General features: G+C 45.9%; 7 protein-coding genes across 7 annotated transcripts; 6 read left to right on the top strand and 1 right to left on the bottom strand.

The window, feature by feature from the left end:
• Positions 1-2,489: 2,489 nt before the first annotated feature.
• Positions 2,490-3,744, top strand: POJ06DRAFT_254572 (translation initiation factor SUI1). The gene is made up of 2 exons (XM_056187792.1): positions 2,490-2,685; positions 2,964-3,744. Exons 1-2 carry the CDS (start codon positions 2,652-2,654, stop codon positions 3,260-3,262), a joined length of 333 nt encoding a protein of 110 aa, XP_056043270.1. The 5' UTR covers positions 2,490-2,651; the 3' UTR covers positions 3,263-3,744.
• Positions 3,745-3,782: 38 nt separating this feature from the next.
• Positions 3,783-6,695, top strand: POJ06DRAFT_254571 (major facilitator superfamily domain-containing protein). The gene is made up of 5 exons (XM_056187791.1): positions 3,783-3,834; positions 3,995-4,320; positions 4,376-4,771; positions 4,826-4,901; positions 4,954-6,695. The coding sequence occupies exons 2-5, from the start codon at positions 4,047-4,049 to the stop codon at positions 6,413-6,415; spliced, it is 2,208 nt and encodes a 735-aa protein (XP_056043269.1). The 5' UTR covers positions 3,783-3,834; positions 3,995-4,046; the 3' UTR covers positions 6,416-6,695.
• A 571-nt stretch (positions 6,696-7,266) lies between these two features.
• POJ06DRAFT_117178 (uncharacterized protein) lies at positions 7,267-9,411 on the top strand. The gene is made up of 2 exons (XM_056184183.1): positions 7,267-7,498; positions 7,555-9,411. The coding sequence occupies exons 1-2, from the start codon at positions 7,417-7,419 to the stop codon at positions 9,003-9,005; spliced, it is 1,533 nt and encodes a 510-aa protein (XP_056043268.1). The 5' UTR covers positions 7,267-7,416; the 3' UTR covers positions 9,006-9,411.
• POJ06DRAFT_117179 (uncharacterized protein) lies at positions 9,412-11,216 on the top strand. The gene is made up of 6 exons (XM_056184184.1): positions 9,412-9,624; positions 9,710-9,925; positions 9,995-10,024; positions 10,096-10,211; positions 10,313-10,651; positions 10,710-11,216. Exons 2-6 carry the CDS (start codon positions 9,902-9,904, stop codon positions 10,858-10,860), a joined length of 660 nt encoding a protein of 219 aa, XP_056043267.1. The 5' UTR covers positions 9,412-9,624; positions 9,710-9,901; the 3' UTR covers positions 10,861-11,216.
• A 1-nt stretch (position 11,217) lies between these two features.
• POJ06DRAFT_117247 (uncharacterized protein) lies at positions 11,218-13,457 on the bottom strand. Its single transcript, XM_056184185.1, has 5 exons — positions 12,926-13,457; positions 12,331-12,856; positions 11,648-12,248; positions 11,452-11,591; positions 11,218-11,396 (listed from the first exon to the last, which is right to left on the bottom strand). The coding sequence occupies exons 1-5, from the start codon at positions 13,185-13,187 to the stop codon at positions 11,309-11,311; spliced, it is 1,617 nt and encodes a 538-aa protein (XP_056043266.1). The 5' UTR covers positions 13,188-13,457; the 3' UTR covers positions 11,218-11,308.
• Positions 13,447-19,010, top strand: POJ06DRAFT_254559 (uncharacterized protein). The gene is made up of 11 exons (XM_056187790.1): positions 13,447-13,874; positions 13,927-14,280; positions 14,344-15,441; positions 15,492-16,022; positions 16,076-16,601; positions 16,655-17,065; positions 17,120-17,232; positions 17,284-17,561; positions 17,610-17,947; positions 17,997-18,299; positions 18,358-19,010. The coding sequence occupies exons 1-11, from the start codon at positions 13,604-13,606 to the stop codon at positions 18,869-18,871; spliced, it is 4,737 nt and encodes a 1,578-aa protein (XP_056043265.1). The 5' UTR covers positions 13,447-13,603; the 3' UTR covers positions 18,872-19,010.
• POJ06DRAFT_254549 (uncharacterized protein) lies at positions 19,011-20,955 on the top strand. Its single transcript, XM_056187789.1, has 5 exons — positions 19,011-19,285; positions 19,383-19,700; positions 19,769-20,065; positions 20,120-20,188; positions 20,249-20,955. Exons 1-5 carry the CDS (start codon positions 19,199-19,201, stop codon positions 20,456-20,458), a joined length of 981 nt encoding a protein of 326 aa, XP_056043264.1. The 5' UTR covers positions 19,011-19,198; the 3' UTR covers positions 20,459-20,955.
• The last annotated feature ends 334 nt before the right edge of the window (positions 20,956-21,289 follow it).

Genomic DNA, 21,289 nt, shown 5'->3' with positions numbered 1-21,289 from the left:
GAACCACTGCAAGCGATGCGTCGATACAAGGTAATATATCCGCTGTTCGATGCTGTATGACAGGATCCATGGCGAGCTTGCTCTCTGTAGTGCTTGCTCCATGATGCTAGGAGGCATATATATAGTCTAAAGCCCGGCAGCAATCTGGATCGGGGAAAGAGGCTTGCTCACGAGACACGAGCGACAGATAGTCAATATAGTCGAACTCCAATTTGTCGTCGTCTCGGAGCACCCTTACGGCTGCAGCCCAGAAGAAGTAGTATTTTCGATTACGCAGACTAAGCCCATCCTCACTCCAGTGATCCGATAACGTTCGCTAAAGTGCCCCAAGACTTGATCTTCCCCAGTAGATACTCTCTATGTAGTTGTACACATTATCCCGCGGTCAAGCGTACCTGTTGGAGACGCAGCAAGGCGCGGTCCGCCGCTGGAGCGAACTGATCCAGATACACAACCTTCGAAAGGCACTACTGGTTCAGAACGTGACACCGAGGGACGTATAAGGAGGTCGAAAAGCAGGATCTGGTTCATACTGGCAATAGTGACCTGATGACCACCTTCCAGGCCCCAGCGTAATCAGGGTGTCGCCCGGCCGGGACCCAGTCTCAACGATTCAGCCACAGCCCTGGATCGTAAAAATATAGTTGAAATAATTTCTGAATCTTTTTGCCTTGGTGAACGCGACTTGTCTGACTGTTAAATACTCTTTTGGTCTACTCAGCTCCAGGCGAGGTTGTGGATACAACTAGTGCTAGTGCGTAAAGATATTTCATGAAATTCGTGTTTATAGTTTTCGTGTTTAGAGTTACAACGTAATTAACTATTAATGCTTTAAACTAAATTCTAATACTACAATTCATGCTATTTTCGTGTACCCTCTACTCCATAGCATCTGTGCGCTGCATCCTCGTCGTAATATTCACATGCTGTCTACTTCGCCATATCAATCCTTGCAATAGATCGACATTGCCCGGTTTAGGCGAATATGCCCCGTAATGCACATCATTGCTCATGTAGCGGGAACTGGAGAGATAGGTAGAGTCTTGTAGCATCACTAGCTGAAGTAGTGTCATGGTGCGGAAGTTGGCATGATGATGTGCATGTGGACGATATCGGTGGCTGACCCTCCGATAGAGTCGCGATTGTTCAATCATAGGCAGCAAAAACATCCAGGCGAGTAGGAACTATACGCTGGTCTGACGTATCCGGGAGCGACCGACCCATAGTACCCATAACCACCAGCCGGTGCGTAAGCAACTGGACCTGGATAAGGTCTAGGGGCGACGACAATAGTAGGACCGAATCCGAAGCGGGGACCACGGTGGCCGTGGTGGTGGAATCCATGACCACCATGGTGGAAACCGCCGCCGCCGTGATGTCCGTGATGTCCGTGTGGCATTATTGTCAGTGTCAAGCTGCAACGCGTAAGATATTTGTTGATACGATAAGCGAGAATCTTAAGCTTGCGCAAAGGATAGTAAATTGGATTTGAGGGGGAACAGGGATGGCTTTATGTTGCAATGAATTTCGTGGATATCAGCTGGACTACGTCATCACGCGCTAATGTCCGCATCAGCGGCGCGGTGCACAGCCAAGTTCTAGCCAGCCTCGAATAATGCAATATATAATTTAGTGCATATATATCCAAAATTCAACAGTTAGGGCCTTAAACCAAATTGTGTTCGTGTCTTGTGGGATAAGTCCGGCGAGTAGGCGAATGGTTCGCCTCCGGCGTGGCGCATTCTGTAACAATAATGTCCCTGGTCGCTTCGGCTTCGATTCCTCTCCAGGTGATTTCAATGATGCCAGTGTTTGACAATATCTAGAGGAGAGGCAGTTGAAAATGCGACAATATAGGTAATTATTGTGTTCTGGGATATATATACTTATATAACCGCCGCCACTTGTATAATTCAAACTTGCGTTTATCGAGTAAATGAAGAGTTCGACTACGTATTTTATATCTGCAGACGTATGAATGCTATCGAACAAGCCGGTTGTGCCAGAGTGTACTGCATGAGCTAATCAAAACCCTAGCCCCCAGCTAGATTACGGGACTATGCAGTAATGGTCGAATGCTCGAGGTGCGGTGTTTATTGCATAATACTTTTGGCGAATGCGAGTATATTCCATAAATGCGCAGCAGCGGAATAGTTATGCTTAGCTACGAAAGAACCAGGATTGTCTCAATAAAGTGGTTCATCACGAAACTTGAATGGCTTGTGAGACTCTTAATAAACAGTTGGCAGCTGTTCGATATGGGTATAAAATACTCTTTTCTTATGGGGTAGCTTCTGATATAGTTCCAATCTGGTTTGGCCCGCGTCTCCTCCATTTCGGGTCATCGTATCTGCTGACCCGCCGCTGCCCCAGCAAGTGGCGGCGGTTTTGCTGCGGACAGCCAGCGATATAATTTACCCGGCCCAGACTCATCAAAGGGGTTGACGGTCAACCGGCCACACTAATAAAATCACTAGCACGCCCACCTAGTCAGGTTTCTGTCGTTGATCCACCTCCTCCAGTGCAAGCGATTTTTCCCAAACAAGACTCCAACCGATCAACTTTTTATTTATTCTCAGCTTAATCACCTCTTCTACCTTTCACTAATCAACCAGTTTACCACTTAGGTTAAACAGCATCGTATTTAGTTTATGTCTACGTCCATCGAGAACTTAAAGACTTTTGGTGAGTGGCTGCAGATTTTTTTGTCAGTGATGTTGTTGGTGGCGCGGTGTTGGTGGCGCTTGTCGCGATGTACATTCAGGCTGGCATGCTTCAGATTGACATTACCGCAGTTTCTGTGATGTTGTATGTCATCACGACAAGCTCTAGGTTCTTGATTAATTTTGAGGATGCCAGTAATTAGGAACTGGCCTGGACAGATGCCGATTGTGCTATGTCATAACCACAGCGACGAATATTCGAGTGCCAACATGAATTCTAAGTTGCTAACTAATGACTAGATCCTTTCGCCGATACTGGTGACGACGATAGTCAGCCGACAAACTACATCCACATTCGGATTCAGCAACGTAACGGTCGCAAGACCCTTACGACAGTCCAGGGCCTTCCTGTCGAATATGACCAGAAGCGTATTTTAAGAGCGCTCAAGAAGGATTTCGCCTGCAATGGTACTATTGTTAAAGATGATGAGCTAGGCGAGGTTATCCAGCTCCAAGGTGACCAGCGTGTCAAGGTGATGGAGTTCCTCTCCACCCAGCTCAACATCCTCAAGAAGAACATCAAAATCCACGGATTTTGAGCAACAGCCGCGGCTTCGCCCCGTCAGCTATCAGTCACAGCTGCGGGCAGCACGGCCAGTGATGTGATGTGGGTGATGTGCCGTTTCGTCTTCTGAATGTCTACGTGCAACCCATGGCGGTAGTTGTGGGCCATCAAACCATTGAGCATAGGCGGAATGCATAGTCATTTGCATTACGTGCTTGTTTTGTCCTTCGGTTATTTTATTGGTGTTTAGTTGGGAGTACTAGTATACCGGGATGCTATCGATTAGCGACTAGTATTAGTATATGTTGTATCTGTTACGGTTATTTCGTAACTTTTGTTTGTTTTATATGCACCTGAAGGTGTATGTGCGTTTAAGGTCTCTGGGTACGGTTATAGTAATTTACTTATGTTAATGAACCTTTGTCCTCCATTATATGCGTTCTCTGTAGCTATCTGGAAACAGCCTCAGGACAAATATTGAGTTACTGTTCCATCAGAGCTTAGGGTTAGGAAACCGGATCTACAGGCCCGGCGGAACGGATTTTCAAGCGACGAATATATTATGCGTATATTATCCACTCGCGTGCTGCTAGATAATTATCTCTGGTAAGCCTTCATGCGCACTTGTCGCAGGACTAGTGAAGGTTGGTTCCTGTCCTGTTGTCTAGAACTGCGAACACCTACGCGATAGTCTTTGTGACAACTGTCATGTCGCGAGCTCCGCGAAGATTGTGCTAGCATATCCAAGATTTACTAATACAGGCAGGTCTGCCAACTTTTGACTCTTGCACCGAGCGCATGTAAATGTGCGAGTGATTATGAGTTTGCCTACTGTAGAGCCGGCCTCTCGACATGAATCCCCTCCCATCGCTGGTGGTACGAGCGTGGCATGTGCCAGTTCCAAATCGAAATCGCCACAACACCGGTCGTCACTATCGCCTGGAGTTTATGATACCGCTGGAGCACATTATCACGGGGCGTACTCGCCGATAATAGCGGACCCCGAATCGGCGCACCGGGAATCACGGTCAGAGGTGGATGACGAGCATTACGATGATGGACATGGATCCGAGGAAATTGAAATTGAAGTTGGTAGGCTTGAAAATTCTGCAGCCAGTTCACGCTCGCTCGACTGACTTCGTATTAGGCGTGCAGAAGGCCGAGGTTCTAGCTCATACATGGACACGTGGCGGACTGCATATTGCGTACTTTGGACTATTTCTTCTTGCATTCATAGCGTCACTAGGCACACAAGTGACGTCGCTTTTGACTCCATTCGCAACTAGTGAATTCCATGTTCACTCACTCCTTGCCACAGTGCAAGTCGTACAGGGCATCTTATTTGCTGTGGTTAAGGCTCCGATGGCGAAGGTCGCAAATACATTTGGCAGATTGGAAGCGTTTCTCCTCGCCATAGGATTTGTTGCCATCGGTTATCTACAAATGAGTCTTGCTAGAGGTGTCGCGTCATATACTAGCGCGCAGGTATTCTCTGCCAGTGGAATGACAGGTCTACTTGTTCTGCAACAAATCTTCGTTGCCGGTAAGTCGTGGTATTACCACGCGCCACAGACATTTGAAACCTAACTTATTACAGACACAACCGACTTGTTGAACAGAGCTTTGTTTTCAGTCTTGCCAGACGCACCTTTCCTTGTTACAGTGTGGATGGGGTATGTTGTTGTCTATCTAAACCAGGCACACAGTCTACTGACGAAACTGTAGTCCATGGCTCGCAGATTTCGTAACTGAATATTTCACGTGGCGAGTTGGATACGGCATTTGGGTATTACTAGTGCCTTTATCTGCCTCTCCGCTCTTGGTCACTCTGTTCCAAAATCAGAGAAGGGCTCGTCGCTTGGGCCTAATAACAAAATATTCGTGGACAGGCAAGTCGGCAATAAATGTCTTGCGCGCAATTTCAGGCGCGTTGGATATCGTTGGCGTCTTTCTTCTTTCCGCCGGATGTGCATTGATGCTGATTCCCTTGACATTGTCGAGTACGTTACCAACGCACTGGCATGATCCTCGAATTCCAAGTATGTTGGTGGTTGGTGCTTTTGTCCTGGCCATTTTTGTTTATTGGGAAATACGTGTCGGTGCTGCCGCTGATGCAAATTCACATGATCATTCATATCCACGACCGCTTTTGAGTTTGCGGGTACTTAAGAATCGCACTGTCCGTTGTGGCTGCATTGGGATTTTTTTCTACGACATGGCTTACAACATTTTCCAGCCATATTTCTTCAGTTATCTTATGGTCACGCGCGACACGAATACTGACTCTGCTGGCAAGATTGTTCAAATCTTCTCGTTTGCGGCTACTATTTCAGGAATTCTGGCTTCCTTCCTAATTAAGCATTCGTCTCGCTACAAACTATGGCTGCTGATAGGAGTCCCTATCTACCAATTGGGTATTTTCTCGATGCAGTTTTCGCGGTTACCAACGTCACCCTCGGTTGTTGTGGCATTCTCTCAAGCACTGGCAGGGGTTGGTGGTGGTATGTTCTCCTTACCGTCTCAAGTGGGCGTCCAAGCTTCCTGCAGTCATTCAGACGTGGCTCTTGCGACGGCCCTGTTCCTTACTGTGTTTTCACTCGGCTCAGCAGTTGGCGCCGCAGTTTCGGGCGCTGTGTGGACGTCTCTGCTACCAACGCTACTCACCAAGTATGTGCCTGAGTCGATATTGGACCAAGTGCCCGAAATTTATGCAGACTTTGATTATGCTCGCCGAATGTTCCCTGATATGGACAGTCCAGAACGGCAGGCCATTATCCACGCTTACAAAGATGTCATGGCACTGCTTATATGGATTGCTATTGCTGTCACCCTTCCATGTTTTATTGCAAGCTGCTTAATGACAGAATACGATTTAGAAGAGCTCAGCAAAGTTTTGACCGAATCACGAGCCCAAAACGTGTACACATACGGAATGGTGAATGCTCATTCTCACGATGAGGGTGAAGATAGCGAAGACTCTGAAATTCAGGATGGTCGTCACGCGAGTGTACCTATTGTTATTGGCAGTCACTACGATCGTACCACTGAAGGCGATGCTATTTCGATATTGTCGTCAGACGAAGAGGAAGACGTGCTTGGTGCGGGTGTTGGTGCGATGTTGTCGCGCAACGATGTAATACATGGCCCGCAAAGGATGGGGAGGCGTAGATTGAGGGAATGGTCATGAGGCAAGGATCACTCCGCATTGTAAATACATTATGGTTGATACAACGTGTCAGTCGGATTCGAGGAACATCGGGCGGTTACTGGTTAGATAGGGTTTACTGGGTTGATATCATTGTTATATGATACTCTTTGTCGTCTGTATTTCAATACATAATATAAATTATATAATATAGACAAAACAAACATCAGGAAATGGACAATGTTATCATTGGCCGATACAACCTATTACCGATGGAACCTAATTTGGTCCACACCACACGTAATGCGTTGGCAAGTCGGTGGGTGACTCGGTGATGGTTTGTGAGTTTTGTTTACCCGGATCAGACCTCACATGACTAACTTACCCGGATTAAGAATTACCGTGGCCACCCGCCCGAGGCTTCCTCCGCCGTCCGGTGATTACTGTATTCCGCCTGACGCATTCGACTGTGCTTTCCATCATCAGGGTACGGGGGCTGTTAACGCCCACACCTCGCGTCTACTGTATTTACACACCGCCGAGGTCGACCTACTGAATAGCAAGAGGCATTTTCCCTTACATTGCATAATTTGCATTCATATATTCGGATTTCACTTAGGGTATTAGAGCTCAGGCTACAGACCTGTACTCCATACGACGCGTGACATTCGGAACTTAAGGCAGCGCGAGATCGACCCTGGCTGCGCACAGTCTCCAACGTTCCACCTGCCATACTCATCATCGTCAGACATATAGAGTTGTGTTTATCCCTTGCAATCTTATCTGCAATTTTTCCACTAGAAACTCAGCTGTTCACTGGAGTAGGCCGTGTGTAACCACTGCTTAGTCTGGTGTTCACAGGGACATATCCAGGAGCCAAAATTCCACGACGAGAGAGAACCAGCGCTGGTTCGGGGTCGCATTCAACGACATCTACCGTTGGAGACGTGGGGGCTCCTATAGTTTCGGCCGAAAACTACATAAGCGACCTTTCAGACCACGTGGAGCAGCCCGTTAGCAAGAAGCTGAAGCGAGATACAAGCATGAGTGACGCGAGCGACGACTTCGATGATTTTGACCAGGGATCTGAATTTGATTTTGATGACGAGAGCTTTGGAGGATCAGGTGGGTATCCTTATAAGAATGGTTAAACGGTAATTGTATGTGCTGACATGGTCCAGATTACGGCGACAATGAGGGCTTCGAACAGGTCAAGCCCGAAAGTACAAAGCTGAAGGCATACGAAGTTGTCCAAGAGGTTCTTTCTACAGCCGATATTCAACAGCGGCAAGACACACAGATCAGCCAGGTTGCCGGTATTCTAGGTCTTTCCCGCGAAAGTGTCATGGTTCTATTACTGCACTTCAAGTGGAACAATGACCGACTCCTTGAGCAGTACACCGAGGATCCGGAAGGAGTCTTGAAGAAGGCTGGCATTTCAGCTGATGACGACAGTCATAGGAAAGAATACAAGCTTCAAACGATCGATGGATTTGTATGCGACATTTGCTGCGAGGATCGGCAAGATCTCGAGACGTTCGCATTGGAGTGCGACCATAGATTTTGCTTCGATTGCTATAAGCAATACGTTACGCAGAAGATTATGGATGAAGGAGAGTCGCGGAATATACAATGTCCAGGTGATTCGTGTTCACTAGTTGTCAACAATGAGGCTATTCAGCTCATTGTTGAAGACCGGGTCCACAAGCGGTACCTGACGCTTTTAAACCGAACGTTTGTACAGGATCATGAACACCTCCGATGGTGTCCAGCGCCAAACTGCGAATACGCCATCAAGTGCGATGATGTGTCAACGAAGGACCTTAAGACTGTGGTGCCGACTGTTCAATGCGCCTGCGGTCACAGATTCTGCTTTGGCTGTGGCTTACCCGATCACCAGCCATGTATTTGCATTCTTGTTAGGAAATGGATTAAGAAGTGTGAGGATGATTCGGAGACTGCGAATTGGATTTCGGCAAATACCAAAGAATGCCCAAAGTGCATGGCGACAATCGAGAAGAATGGTGGGTGCAACCACATGACCTGCCGTAAATGTAAATATGAATTCTGCTGGATCTGCATCGGCTCTTGGGCAGAGCATGGTACGTCATGGTATAACTGTTCGCGGTACGATGAGAAGTCTGGTGTTGAGGCGCGCGATAATCAGGCCAAATCGCGGGCGTCATTGGAGCGCTACTTACACTACTACAACCGTTATGCAAATCACGAACAGTCGGCTAAGCTCGATAAGGATTTGTATCTCCGCACCGAGAAGAAGATGACTCAGCTGCAGTCTACGTCCGGCATGTCATGGATCGAGGTTCAGTATTTAGCTCAGGCGTCTGCAGTGCTACAGCAGTGCCGGCAGACCCTTAAGTGGACCTATGCATTCGCTTTCTATCTCGAGCAGAACAATCAGACTCATTTGTTTGAAGATAACCAGAAGGACTTGGAAATGGCTGTCGAGCAACTGTCAGAACTTTTCGAGAAGCCGATTCAGGAACTTGCTGGATTGAAAGTGACTGTCATGGACAAAACTGCGTATGTCAATAACCGTCGACAGATTCTTTTGGAAGATACTGCAAAGGGTCTTCACGATGGTAGATGGCGGTATCAGGTGGAGGTAAGGTGACAAATTTATGCATGGGTGTGAGATCTGCTCTAGTTTGTTTGGAACGAAGCCGAGTGCGCGTGACTATGATAAAAGGTCGTTGAAAGGTGGAACTGATCAGGATCATTATAGAGAATCAGCTTTTGACTTAGCGTTTGTGCTTTCAACCTATCAGGACTGGTGTTGTGCATTTGGTTTTCAATTCATGGGAATTTGCTTGTTATTTTATATTTAGTTGGGCTCTTTTGTTGATTTCAAGATACATAATGGCGTGGGTACTGTTATTGCTATTGTTATTATCCCTACTTTGTTGACTTTACCTTTGTTGGGAGGGTTTTTGTGGTTAAGCGATTATAAGTCTCTTTAAAATTACAAGTATATGTCCTCTGTATGATACTGTGTTGCGCCCGTAACCAATTGACAGCGCTCCTTTGCTTGGATTGGCGGAATATAGTCTAACGCTATCTCGTCACTGTAGGGTGAAAGCATGGGCAAAATGATTGCCTTTATTCACAACAGCGGATATTGGTTCTGGACGGCTGCATGGTCTCTGCTAACCTTGCTACTCTAGTAGCCCATTACAGAGGAATTAGTAAAATGATAGTATTATGTCTACGTGCAGTCCTTGCGAGAAGAGTTGGTGAGTCTAGGGTTGGAAGTCATACGTTGGGGAATTCCGAGACGTCCGGAATTTCGGGTTTCTTGTTTGTACTAACTATGATAAGTGTGGCTTGGCCAAGAGCCGGAGATGGGGGTTTCATCACGGACCCCCGCTAAGCCAATAACAAGTGGGGGTTCCGACGAAGAATAACTCACCAGCAGAACGCCTAGAGGACCAGACCTCGAGTTTGATACTCTAGTTGATAACGCTACTTTCTTGAAGCCAATACTTACAATTGAATCAAGTCAATTCCGAAATGCCGATCGTCGCCATTGCCAAGGTATTTAAGCGGCCCACAATCGTCCGCCATAGCATTTCGAGATCGAGAGCTAATTGCATTGACTTCTAGCTTTTTGCCAAACCTGGCCAGCGAGATGATGTGAGTTTCCTCAATAGCATAGGAGTTGAAATTGAACACAGAGAGGGAACAGACCGGCTGATAAAGTGTAGATCATCGAACGCTTGAAGCCCGAGGCTGAGTATGTCAAGAACGAGGAATTGACCACGTCTGCGTACTACTTCTTCAAACCTGAAGAGGAAGAGAACAGCCTTCTCGGCCTCGAGATGTAAGAATATATTTTACACCATCAATTTCGTTATGCTGCCAATGAATCGCTGTCAGCACTCAACAATCGACTTGACATGCTAAATCTGCCTTGTATTATAGCTACGAGAGCATGGAGAATATCGAGACTGTCCATATGCAGTCTGCCCCTTTCAAGACTATGGTTGATTCCGCGACTCCCGTTTCTGAGAAGCCCTTCGAACTCGAGTTCTTCGAGCCCGCTGACGTGGGTTTCTTGACCCGTCCCGGATTCAGCACCCTCCAAGCACCCGATGTCTTCCTGTTGCAGGTTTACTTCGTCGTCAAGCCAGGTACCCGTGAGAAGGTGCTCAGCTACATGAACGAGATCGCCAAGGATGTTTGGGAGAAGGAGGATGGTTGCTTTAGCTACTACTATGCGAAGTCAATTGATAATCCGGACAAGTTCATGATCTTCGAGAGGTACGCTTGCCCTTTTATGGTCCTTTACGGAAAGATTTAAGAGACTAACTTTGGTAAGATATGTGGACCGTCCCGCTTTGGAGGTCACGCATAGAACTGGTGCAAAGTTTCTCGAGATGTTCAAGCGCTTAGACGACGAGGACCTCGTCGTTAGCAAGTTTATCTACAACTGTTATGAGAGTGGTGTCGGTTTCTTGGCAAGAGACTAAACTTGAACGGACAGTTGATGGATAATGCTGATGATGAGAAAATTTGTTTAAATGCTGATTAGAATTCAGCGTCCGACTATCTACGCAACTGGAATACTTTGGTTGTCGATTTTCAAAGCATGATGTGAAATTTTGTTAGATTTGTGATTTAGCGTTGTTTGTATCTCGGGCTATCTTGTGTCTGTTTTTGCTGCATTAGCACACAAACGACACCGCCCCCTGATTTCCTATCATAAGAATACAAAGCAAAAGCCATTATATCGCCAATTCGAGAAGCTCATATATGAAGTTCCCTACGAACTAAACTAGAAGCACTTCGCCAAAAAAAAAAAAAAAAAAAAAAAAAAAAAAAAAAAAAAAGACTTGGCCCTCATATCTAACAACACTTATCTTTCCAACTGGGACGTAACGAACGTGGCGTATCTCAGACGGTCATTAGGTTCTCCGATCATTCGTCATACAACGGAGTTCTGTCTCCCACAATTCTCTTCGAGACCGTAATGGGCCTCAAAAAAAGAGGAATTAACTTTCCTTGACTACAGCTTTGTCGTCAATATACAAATATGTGCATCTAACGGCTCATCGACTTACAGAATCATATTGTGTTTAATATTTCTGGCTTTGTCTTTAAGATTCATTTGATTCAGACCTTCAAGCAAAACTAATTCCTCAAATAGATCAGCGTTCAAAGGACGGCCAGCTTTTGATTCCTCCACGGCCTGCATAACTTTCTGTAGATCGCCATTAGTTGCCACATTTGAAAACTGCAGTTTCAGCGACTTCTCACCTTCTCGATTGCAGTCCATCGTTCGTACTTCTGAATTGCTTTCAGTAGCGCGTCCTCCATTTCGGGACTCCATTTACGCCTAGGATGCTCCCAGCTTTTTGTTGGGCTCAGGTTCTTGGCTTTCAGTGCCTGTGACTGCGATATCTGTGCCGGGGTTGCTCGCCGAGTTGAAACCGACGATTCAGCTTCATCCTTGTCACTACCTTTAGCTTCAGCACCTTCATAGAGATCCTCATCACTGGGCGCAGGAGGACCTGACTTGACCGATCGCTTTGGCCGTTCCGATGGGGGACTTGCAGACTGAACTGTTATCGTGAAGTTTCCCGCCTCTGGCCGAGATTGGGAGCTATCTTGAGAGAATGAAACCTTTTCGGCATATTTTTGTCGCTCATTATACTTCTTCCTCTTGGATTCCTCAATTATCCGTGACTCTGGTTCCTCTTGTCTTCTTTTCAATCGTGTCTGGCGCGTAATTGTTGCCGACATCGAAGTCTCGGCACTTTTTGGGCCTTTACCCTTCCGAGTAGATCTCCTGGGAGCGGAGGCATCGATTTCTGTAGCCACCATTTCGACTCCGGCAACCATAGCCAGTCCAGGAGGACTAAATGAAAAGAAAAATAGTCAATATCATTCACTACAGGCATAAATACTCGAGGCATAAGAGCAAACTTCCGGCAACGTACAATTGTCGTTTGTCAAGAATGGCAATGGTTACAGAAATCCATGCGCTAGCGTGTTCGATAAACTCGGTCCACGGAAACTCACGTCTAAGTGCGTCAATCAAGGACTTCTTCTCCTTCGTCGAACCTAAAATTCTCCTAGCGTCATCGACTCTCTTGATATCACTCTCAGTGTCAATTGGAACATCATCTAAAAGAGAATTGAAATCCTTCAATGGGTCACTAATTTTTCTAGGAAATCTGGGCTCGGCAAGGGTCAAAATATAGCTCTGGATCGCCACAAGGATGATGAATTGAGCGTTGTAGACATCTTTGGCAAGACCGAGACATTCCGGGAAAGCTTCCTTAATAGCTTGAAGAGCAATTCGGGCCGTATCTGTGGAAGGTTGGATACGGAACAGCTGATACGCAATCTCTGCAAGATTCAACTTGTATACCAGTGGTAAGTAGGTTTTGTTCCCGGACGCCTTCTCGACCAAGGCAGCGTCCACAAACGTCCCATCAACGCAGCCGAAATCTGCCTTTCGGTCTATAATAAGTCCAATAATTAGTACAGAGATCACATGGATAAGGGGAACTTTGCTAATATCTACCATACTTTCGATGTTCGTTTGCAGGGCATTTATGCGCTTGACCGCCTTGTCATCCGCTTTACCCTTAGCCGCAGAGACCAGCAAACCTTGATTGATCAATCGCTCGAGCAAGTCATTCACAAACTTCTCCGTTATCTCCGCATAGTGTTCAATCTCCTCCGTATCAACATTCGACACATCTAGCTCCTCACCGCCGACATTGCGACCTGGCGAGTCTTGTGGTTGAGCCGTAGTGATACTGACGCCAAATCCAAGTTTCCTTAACATTTCGACACAGGGTTTGCAGATAACGTTTTAGCGGATATTTATCGTGATCACAACTTAGGCATAACAACGGACGTACTTGCACGCAGCGCAACGATGTAGTGAATATGCGGAGCAACAACTACATAGAGAAAGAGTCTGGTTATCCGTACGTGACAGCAACATAACAGGGTTTTAGGGCTTAGGGTTCCAAACCCATGTGCGTCCAATCATGTGGACCATGACGAAACGAGCACAAAAGGTTCTTTGGGTTACGGTTATTTGCCAACTTGTTTAGTTTTGTAATAAACACTAAGAAATCGGTCTCGCATCAGCCTTTATAAGGTCCACTTCTACGTGGCTCTCAAGTCGGCCACATTGTTGACATACATAACGATGATATGCTCATGTCATAGTATTTGGATGTTTCATTCAGGAAAATGAATACCGGAGTGCAGCACGCTGGCGATGAACTGCATCAGACCGTGTTCCGATTTCAATTGAACTGCATCGATTCTTACCAAGTGGTACCGAGCTCATATGATCGTAAAATATCACCATTAGGGGAAAGCGAGGAGTTTGAATTTTACAAAGTTCCTATAATAAGGGTTTTCGGTAATTCGGACACGGGCCAGAAAGTGTGCGCCCATATTCACGGTGTATTTCCTTACCTTTTCATCGAATATTCTGGGCCTCTGAATAAGCAGCACGGTATTACGGGTTCTTGGTTGAAATGTCGTATAATACAGCTAATATAGTTTAGTTCATGAATATATTCAGGGATTGTATATGAGTATCAATAATGCATTGCGGGCCTCATTCCAGTATAATTCCAAAGATGCCCGAAACACGTTTGTAGCGAACATTGTTCTCTGCAAGGGTGTGCCTTTCTATGGATTTCATATTGGCTGGAAATATTTCTTGAAAGTGTACATGCTCAGTCCCAGTATAATGGGCCGACTGGCTGATTTGTTCCGCGATTCCGCTGTGTTAGGAATCCCAGTTCAGGTCTACGAAGCACACGTGCCGTATATCTTGCAGTTTATGGCAGACTTTAATCTCTTCGGATGTGGCTGGGTAAATGTCAATAATCTACGATTTCGATTTCCGGTGCCAGGTACGCAAGGGGCTACTTACAGCAGGATATATTGCTGCGGGTGAGACTGACATAAGCAACTAGAGTATTCTGGCAAAGGCGCCAATGCATTCGAGTGGACGACAGACACTATACAGCGACATATGATCTCCGGTCCTGATATTGTTGCGCGAGAGTCGTATTGTGCATTAGAAATTGATGTTCAGGCTCAGCATGTCATGGGCAGATACGACATTAAAGAGCGAAATCTACACCATGACTTCATCGAACGTACTAATCCTATTCCAGAGGATTTCAAGTTTATGCATAGTATGGCCGAGTTATGGAGGGATGAACGAAGGCGAAGGAAACTACGACGCGTGCCTCCAAAGGACGTGCCGTCTATGTCAGCAGGTGAGCCGCGCGAGGAAAGTTACTGGAGAAACGAGAAAGATCTTTGTGACAAGCTATTTCAGTCGATCCAGAGCGAGAGTAGCGCCGGTAAATCTATTTCTCTGCATAGCTACCGCATGTATACGGAGGAAGAAAATGCGGTGCCGTCAGCCTATGAAGTTTTGGATAATATGTTCCTGCCTGCCCGTTCAGAAATTTCCGGATCCGAGACGTCGCAAACTTATGATGGGAGCTTTTGGGAGAATGTTGTCAAAGAAGATCTGGACAAACTCGAAATTAGTGCCATTAGGAAGTCTCAACCAGTTCGTTTCCGCTTAGATGACGACTCCGAAGATGTTCCAGCTGCTCAAAAGTATTTGAAACGGAAAAATATAGGAAGTTCAAGCTCTGATTCTCCAAACCACTCTACTCTGACAACATCGTCGCAGCCGGAAGGCTCTATTGATGCAACTGATACGGCGACTATCAAAACGGTTAGAATTGTTACGAAAGCTTCTGAGCAAGCGCAGAGTCTGTTTCAGGAGAGTACATCGAAGGCTGCCTTGCGAGCCACGTCGATGACAGAGTTCGGGAAAAGTGTAAAAAGTACACAAAGCACAGAAAGTTTATCGTTTCAGGAACACGGTTTAGACCAGAGATTGGCGAAGAAGATGAGGTTTCGGGGCCCTACTTCCGGCGCAAATGGTAGTCGATCGCGGAAGGCTACGACTGACAGTTCTGATGATACAACACTTAGCATTGTATCGTCTCCAGAACTGTTACGCCGGTTTTCGTTGGCAAGCACTCTAGGTATAACGTTTGACAGGTTTGAGTATAATCTACTTACTAACTTCTAATAGATTCGCGGCACAAACTCTTAGGACGCGATGTAAAGCTGGCATTTGGTATTAACAAGAAGCTACTGCTGATCTCAGAGTCTCCAATGAACCCGTCTGACGTGCTTGGATCCCTCGAAGATTGCGGTCAGCCTCGCATTCTGTACAAGGATGCGTATTACAGCTTGGATAAGGACGTCCCTCTCCGTCCTCGCGAGTATGCCGGAAAGGAGTTCAAGTTACAAGGAGGATCAGTCCTATATTTGCCAGATTTTGCGGCTGGACTACACACGTCGGCGAGCCGTCCGCATTGTGACAGTAAGTTTCGTGTGTGGCAATATGGACTTGTGCCGCCATCTTCTGCTGAGGTCAAACAATGGACCGACCAAGTGCAATCTGAAAAGGATAACGCAAAATTTGTGGTCAGAAAGAAAATACATTCTTCTCAGATCGACGGTCCCACGCAAAGAGTTTCTCCTAATCTGTCGCAAAGAAAACGAAATTCATATGCTAGATCATCAACTACGATGTCGGTTTTTAGTCTAGAAATGCATGGTATGTGAAATAACTTTGGATCACTGGTGTTATACTCAGTACTAATTTGGTAGCGAATACTCAATACAGTCGTGTGCCCAATCCACAGAAGGACCCGATCGCATTTGTTACCTGGATGTTTCAGCCGTCAACAGGACATATGAACGAAGAGCTTGTGATGGGTATAATTATTGTTTCCGAAACGGAAGAGGATATAGCGCGATTGAAGAAATTGTTCGACAACGACACTCTCACTGTTGTGTCCGACGAATTGGATCTGATTAATTGTCTGGTTGACACCGTCAGAGAATTAGACCCCGATATTTTGACCGGTTACGAGGTTCAGAATTCATCGTGGGGCTATCTAATTGATAGAGTGCACCATCGGTTTGAGTACGACTTGCAAGATGAATTTTCTAGGATCAAGACGGTTAAGACAAGCAACGGCAACCGAAATTTCGATCGATGGGGGTTCACGCAGGTGTCGTCAATTAGGGTTACTGGAAGACATGTGTTCAATATTTGGCGGCTTTTGAGGAACTCAGTTAGTCTATTACAGTATACAGTACAGAACTGTGCCTTTCAGATACTGAAGAAACGGTGCGAAGGAAAGTAACATATTGACATACATAGATGGCTAATAGATTATTTAGAGTCCCGTTCTATAGTAATCAAGATCTTTCGAAGTGGTTTCAATTTGGTGAAGCCGGGCAAGTTTCTAGAGCGATACAGTACTATATTAACCGTACCAGCCTCAACCTGGAATTGTTAAAAAATCAGGAAATTATCGAACGAACCAGCGAGCAAGCGCGTCTTCTAGGTGTTGATTTCTACTCGGTGATTTCTCGTGGGTCGCAATTCAAGGTCGAGTCACTTATGACTCGCATTGCCAAAGCCGAGAACTTCATGCTCATTTCGCCCAGCCGTCGGATGGTTGGTAGGCAAAACGCTCTCGAGGCCCTCCCTCTGGTGATGGAGCCTCAATCAAATTTCTATACAAGCCCAGTTGTCGTTCTTGATTTCCAGTCTCTGTATCCGTCCATCATGATTGCGCATAACTACTGGTGAGTGTCTGCGTTGGAGACTGATGTCACTGGCCCTAAATCTAAATGGAATAGTTACTCGACGTGTCTAGGCCGTGTGGAATCATGGCGAGGTCGAAACAAGCTAGGGGTGACCAGTTTGAATCTTCCTAATGGCTTGATGAGTCTTCTGAAAGACTATCTTACGGGTAGGTGTCGTAAGTTAATATTTCCTCTGATCTCTGCTAATCGTCATCTAGTGTCGCCTAACGGTCTCATCTTTATCAAGCCGTCCATTCGCCGCTCCCTTCTGGCAAAGATGTTAACAGAAATTTTGGAAACACGAGTCATGGTTAAAAGGGAAATGAATGATACGGAGAATGACGGGCTCAGACAATTGTTGAATAATAGGCAGCTTGCATTGAAGTACATTGCAAACGTTACATATGGATATACGTCGGCATCATTCTCGGGGAGAATGCCATGTGCTGAGATTGCTGATGCCATTGTTTCAAGTGGACGAGAGATTTTGGAGCGGGTACGTGTGAGAATCGTAACTGAAAGAGCGCCGACTGACAGTTTTAAGGCCATTGAGTTGATTAACACAACACAGAGATGGGGAGCACATGTCGCTTATGGTGATACGGACAGTCTCTTCGTTCATCTACCTGGAAAGAGTAAAGATCAGGCATTTGACATCGGAAACGAAATATCTGAGGCAGTAACAAAGATGAATTCGCGACCGATAAAATTGAAGATGGAAAAGGTATATCTGCCTTGTGTGTTGCTTGCGAAAAAGCGCTACGTCGGCTTTGCGTATGAAACAAAATACCAGAAGGAACCTATATTTGATGCGAAAGGAACGGAGACGGTCAGAAGGGACGGTACGCCCGCAGAGCAGAAGATTGAAGAGAAAGTCTTAAAGTGAGTAGGCTACTATATTTAATAAATGATTTGCTTGCTAATGATGCAGGATCCTATTCCGCACGTGTGATCTGTCGGAAGTGAAAGAATACCTGCAAGACCAGTGGACCAAGATTATGAGTGGCCATGTATCCATTCAAGACTTCTGTTTTGCCAAAGAGGTCAGAATGGGGACCTACAGTGAAAAAGGTTTGCTCCCTCCAGGCGCAATGATCAGTGCGCGCAGAATGCAAGAAGATCCTCGTGCGGAGCCGCAATACGGAGAACGTGTGCCATATGTGGTCATAGCAGGTGCTCTGGGTAGCAGGCTTGTCGATCGCTGTGTCTCCCCAGAGGCATTGTTAATGAATGAGTAAGGCATTCGATTTCACATACTGTTGGCTGGAGAACTTTAATCTGATATGATATAGCAACATGTTCCTTGATGCGGATTACTATATCACGAAGAACATCATTCCGCCATTGGATAGAATTCTTAATTTGATTGGCGTCAGTGTACGATCATGGTATGACGAAATGCCAAAAATAGTCCGCATTCCCCATCTACTCCAAGACAGCGACGCGGTATCAAAGAAGAGTCTAATCCATTCCTATATGAAGTCATCACTCTGCATTGTATGTCAAGTTAATGACGCATCCGCAGGTCTGATTTGTGCTCACTGCAAGATCGATGTCGCGAAGAGTTATTATATCTTGCAATCTCGTGGCATTGGCTTGCAGCGCCGCTTGTCCGATTTGTTAGATATTTGCCGATCTTGCGCACGGATATCAAGAGTTGAAGATGTAGCTTGCGTGTCGCAGGATTGTCCGGTATATTTCTCGAGGGTGAGAGCGGTGTCGAAGGTACGATACAACAGGAAGATTTCAGAAGTATTCGAGAAGCAGGTTTTGAGTCAAGATGATTGTAATGATTTGGCATGGTAAATTGGTGTCACAGGAGTTTGGGGTTGGAAGTTGGGCATGTCGTCATTTTGTTTGAACCGAGTATTTAAGCTTGAAAAAAAAAATCTGAATATTTCTATGGCCACTAGGCGATAGGACCAGCCAGGAATTGCTCCAAATAGTCAGTGGAGAAGATCAAGATCAGAACGAGATTTTCACAGGAACGGAGTCGTCAAGACGTCATACTTAAGGTTTAAGATAGCATCGGTTGGGACATCGATAAAACCCGTTCGTACGTCATCTCCATGATGCGCTTCAGTAACCATCTAGAAAAGTCCGCCTTCATAGAGAACTTCCACTGCGTCGACAATGAGTCTTGTATGGCAGACGATCACGGAGGTGTACCCACCCAGTCCGAAGTTCACCGAGAAAGATTTGCCAGATCTTACGGGCAAGGTATACATCATGGGCCAATTTCCAGCAACAACATCCTAATCACTCGATTTGTTGGTTGGTTCCTACTGCCGGTATATATGCTAATGGTACTCGACAGGTGTACTTCATTACTGGAGCGACTGCCGGTATAGGGCTCGAGCTCCTGCGCATTCTATTCTGGAAAAACGCGACTGTTTACGTCGCAGCTCGCAACCTCAAGTTATTCCGGGAAGTCACGGAAAAAATCATGGAGACGCCCGCTGTGGGCACTAAAGCACCGAGCCTGGGACGGATGGAGCTGATCTCAATGGATCTCGCGGATTTGCCGTCGATCAAACCCGGTGTCGAGCAATTATTGTCAAAGACAACGAGGTTGGATTCTGTGTGGTATAACGCGGGTGTCATGATGCCGCCGGAGGGATCCAAAACTATTCAGGTATGCTATATAGAAAATAATCTTATATGAAAATTATAAAGTGTAAGCATGGGTGCTGATTTGTGCAGGGATACGAACTACAATGGGGCGTCAACGTTGTCGGGCATTTCTTACTGAACAAATACCTCACGCCGACGGTCATTGAATCCGCAAAGGACGCGCCAGCGAATTCGGTTAGGGTGATGTGGGTTGCATCTGATGCGAATAACTTTGCACCGTCGCCGGATGGGATTAACTGGGACGACGTTAACTTTGAAAAGACCGATGGGTCGTTGTTTTTGAAGTACGCCCAGAGCAAGGCCGCGGATATTATTCTTGGCTATGAGATGGCGAAAAGAGTGCAAGGGACCGGTGTTTTGAGTTTGGTAAGTTATGAGAATGTTCTGGCTTGATAGTCCGTGGCTAACGTTTACGATCAGTCGTTGAATCCGGGGCATTTGAAATCGAATTTATTCCGGAGCATGTCGTCTTGGAGACAAACGCTTTCTGTAAGCAACTCACACTACCTTAGATTTCACCTATCCGACTAACAATGGCTCGACATCCAGGCGTTTTTCTCATTCGAACCTCGTCTAGGTGCACTGACCGAGATCTTCGTCGGCTTCTCTCCAAATATCACCGCGTCCGACAATGGTGGATATTTTGTCCCCTGGGGCAGATTCGGTACTCCCCGCGGAAGCATCCAGGATGGCTTGACGAACCGGGCCACTGGCAACCGGCTTTGGGAGATGTTAGACAAAGAGACTGAGATGTATTGAACACTGATCTGTTCGGTTTAACTATGGGAGTTCTTTGCAAAGACGGGTGGTAAATAGGCAAGCGTAGGCAAGCGTTTTCTAATCATACATAAGCGTTTGGGATTTGATAATAGGACCATGCCATCGACGGTACGATATACTGGAATTGTGGTCATGAATTGATATATCATATGCAATTAGTTAACAGAATATGATAGTGGCTCTTGAACAGGTAAGCAAACAGACACGGGACTATCAAACATCCCGCTACAGCCTAAATACTCCAACATTCTTTATCGTAGCAAACTACTATGTGTCGCCGGCTCTCAAGACATAATGCGTAATTAACCGTCAACCAGATAAGCCGGCCCGATCACTTAGTTATCTGGCCCCTAACCCGCAATTGACTAGCGGCTCCTTAGGCTAAAACTTTAAAATATCATATGAAGGCAGTGCCATGTATCCGATCTCAGATATAGTTGAAGTGGGGACGCCGGAATACTTTATATTTGCAGTGGTGCTGTTCATTGTGACTTATTCGTCGAAACTATCCCTCTTCAAATATTAATTACATAAGAAAAAGTGAAATTAGATCGATAACGAAATAATCGATAGATATACAATAAAAACTAACAAACAAAGTGACCATCACCGATCGCCGAAATGTATCAAAGTCAACAGGGGAAAAAAAAGATTTAACGACATAGTTTATAAGAGTAGACAAATAGATAGTAAAGAACAATCCCGATGCGCTTTTACATTCCTAGCAGATCAAACAAATTACCGATAAAATAGATTGCTTTGCTTTTAAATATTCCGAAAATTCCCTAGCCATTGATGTGCATCACATTA

Source organism: Lipomyces tetrasporus (assembly GCF_029532465.1).
Source record: "Lipomyces tetrasporus strain NRRL Y-64009 chromosome Unknown POJ06scaffold_6, whole genome shotgun sequence".
NCBI lineage: Eukaryota > Fungi > Ascomycota > Lipomycetes > Lipomycetales > Lipomycetaceae > Lipomyces > Lipomyces tetrasporus.
The sequence above is the reverse complement of the archived record's forward strand: the minus strand, read 5'-3'. Positions and strand labels throughout refer to the sequence as shown.

What these genes read in the sequence shown, in the direction of transcription:
- POJ06DRAFT_254572 (XM_056187792.1), top strand. Translation starts at nt 2,652, where the DNA reads ATGTCTACGTCCATCGAGAACTTAAAGACTTTTG. An exon ending in CGAGAACTTAAAGACTTTTG is followed by an intron (nt 2,686 to 2,963) that starts GTGAGTGGCTGC and finishes ACTAATGACTAG; the next exon opens with ATCCTTTCGCCGATACTGGT.
- POJ06DRAFT_254571 (XM_056187791.1), top strand. Translation starts at nt 4,047, where the DNA reads ATGAGTTTGCCTACTGTAGAGCCGGCCTCTCGACATGAATCCCCTCCC. An exon ending in GCAACAAATCTTCGTTGCCG is followed by an intron (nt 4,772 to 4,825) that starts GTAAGTCGTGGT and finishes AACTTATTACAG; the next exon opens with ACACAACCGACTTGTTGAAC. An exon ending in CTTGTTACAGTGTGGATGGG is followed by an intron (nt 4,902 to 4,953) that starts GTATGTTGTTGT and finishes ACGAAACTGTAG; the next exon opens with TCCATGGCTCGCAGATTTCG.
- POJ06DRAFT_117178 (XM_056184183.1), top strand. Translation starts at nt 7,417, where the DNA reads ATGAGTGACGCGAGCGACGACTTCGATGATTTTGACCAGGGATCTGAA. An exon ending in CGAGAGCTTTGGAGGATCAG is followed by an intron (nt 7,499 to 7,554) that starts GTGGGTATCCTT and finishes GACATGGTCCAG; the next exon opens with ATTACGGCGACAATGAGGGC.
- POJ06DRAFT_117179 (XM_056184184.1), top strand. Translation starts at nt 9,902, where the DNA reads ATGCCGATCGTCGCCATTGCCAAG. An exon ending in CGATCGTCGCCATTGCCAAG is followed by an intron (nt 9,926 to 9,994) that starts GTATTTAAGCGG and finishes ATTGACTTCTAG; the next exon opens with CTTTTTGCCAAACCTGGCCA. An exon ending in AACCTGGCCAGCGAGATGAT is followed by an intron (nt 10,025 to 10,095) that starts GTGAGTTTCCTC and finishes GATAAAGTGTAG; the next exon opens with ATCATCGAACGCTTGAAGCC.
- POJ06DRAFT_117247 (XM_056184185.1), bottom strand. Translation starts at nt 13,187, where the DNA reads ATGTTAAGGAAACTTGGATTTGGCGTCAGTATCACTACGGCTCAACCA. An exon ending in GATGGACTGCAATCGAGAAG is followed by an intron (nt 11,592 to 11,647) that starts GTGAGAAGTCGC and finishes GGCGATCTACAG; the next exon opens with AAAGTTATGCAGGCCGTGGA. An exon ending in ATTAAACACAATATGATTCT is followed by an intron (nt 11,397 to 11,451) that starts GTAAGTCGATGA and finishes ACAAAGCTGTAG; the next exon opens with TCAAGGAAAGTTAATTCCTC.
- POJ06DRAFT_254559 (XM_056187790.1), top strand. Translation starts at nt 13,604, where the DNA reads ATGAATACCGGAGTGCAGCACGCTGGCGATGAACTGCATCAGACCGTG. An exon ending in TTCGTTGGCAAGCACTCTAG is followed by an intron (nt 15,442 to 15,491) that starts GTATAACGTTTG and finishes AACTTCTAATAG; the next exon opens with ATTCGCGGCACAAACTCTTA. An exon ending in TTTCAGATACTGAAGAAACG is followed by an intron (nt 16,602 to 16,654) that starts GTGCGAAGGAAA and finishes TAGATTATTTAG; the next exon opens with AGTCCCGTTCTATAGTAATC.
- POJ06DRAFT_254549 (XM_056187789.1), top strand. Translation starts at nt 19,199, where the DNA reads ATGAGTCTTGTATGGCAGACGATCACGGAGGTGTACCCACCCAGTCCG. An exon ending in TGCCAGATCTTACGGGCAAG is followed by an intron (nt 19,286 to 19,382) that starts GTATACATCATG and finishes GGTACTCGACAG; the next exon opens with GTGTACTTCATTACTGGAGC. An exon ending in GGACCGGTGTTTTGAGTTTG is followed by an intron (nt 20,066 to 20,119) that starts GTAAGTTATGAG and finishes GTTTACGATCAG; the next exon opens with TCGTTGAATCCGGGGCATTT.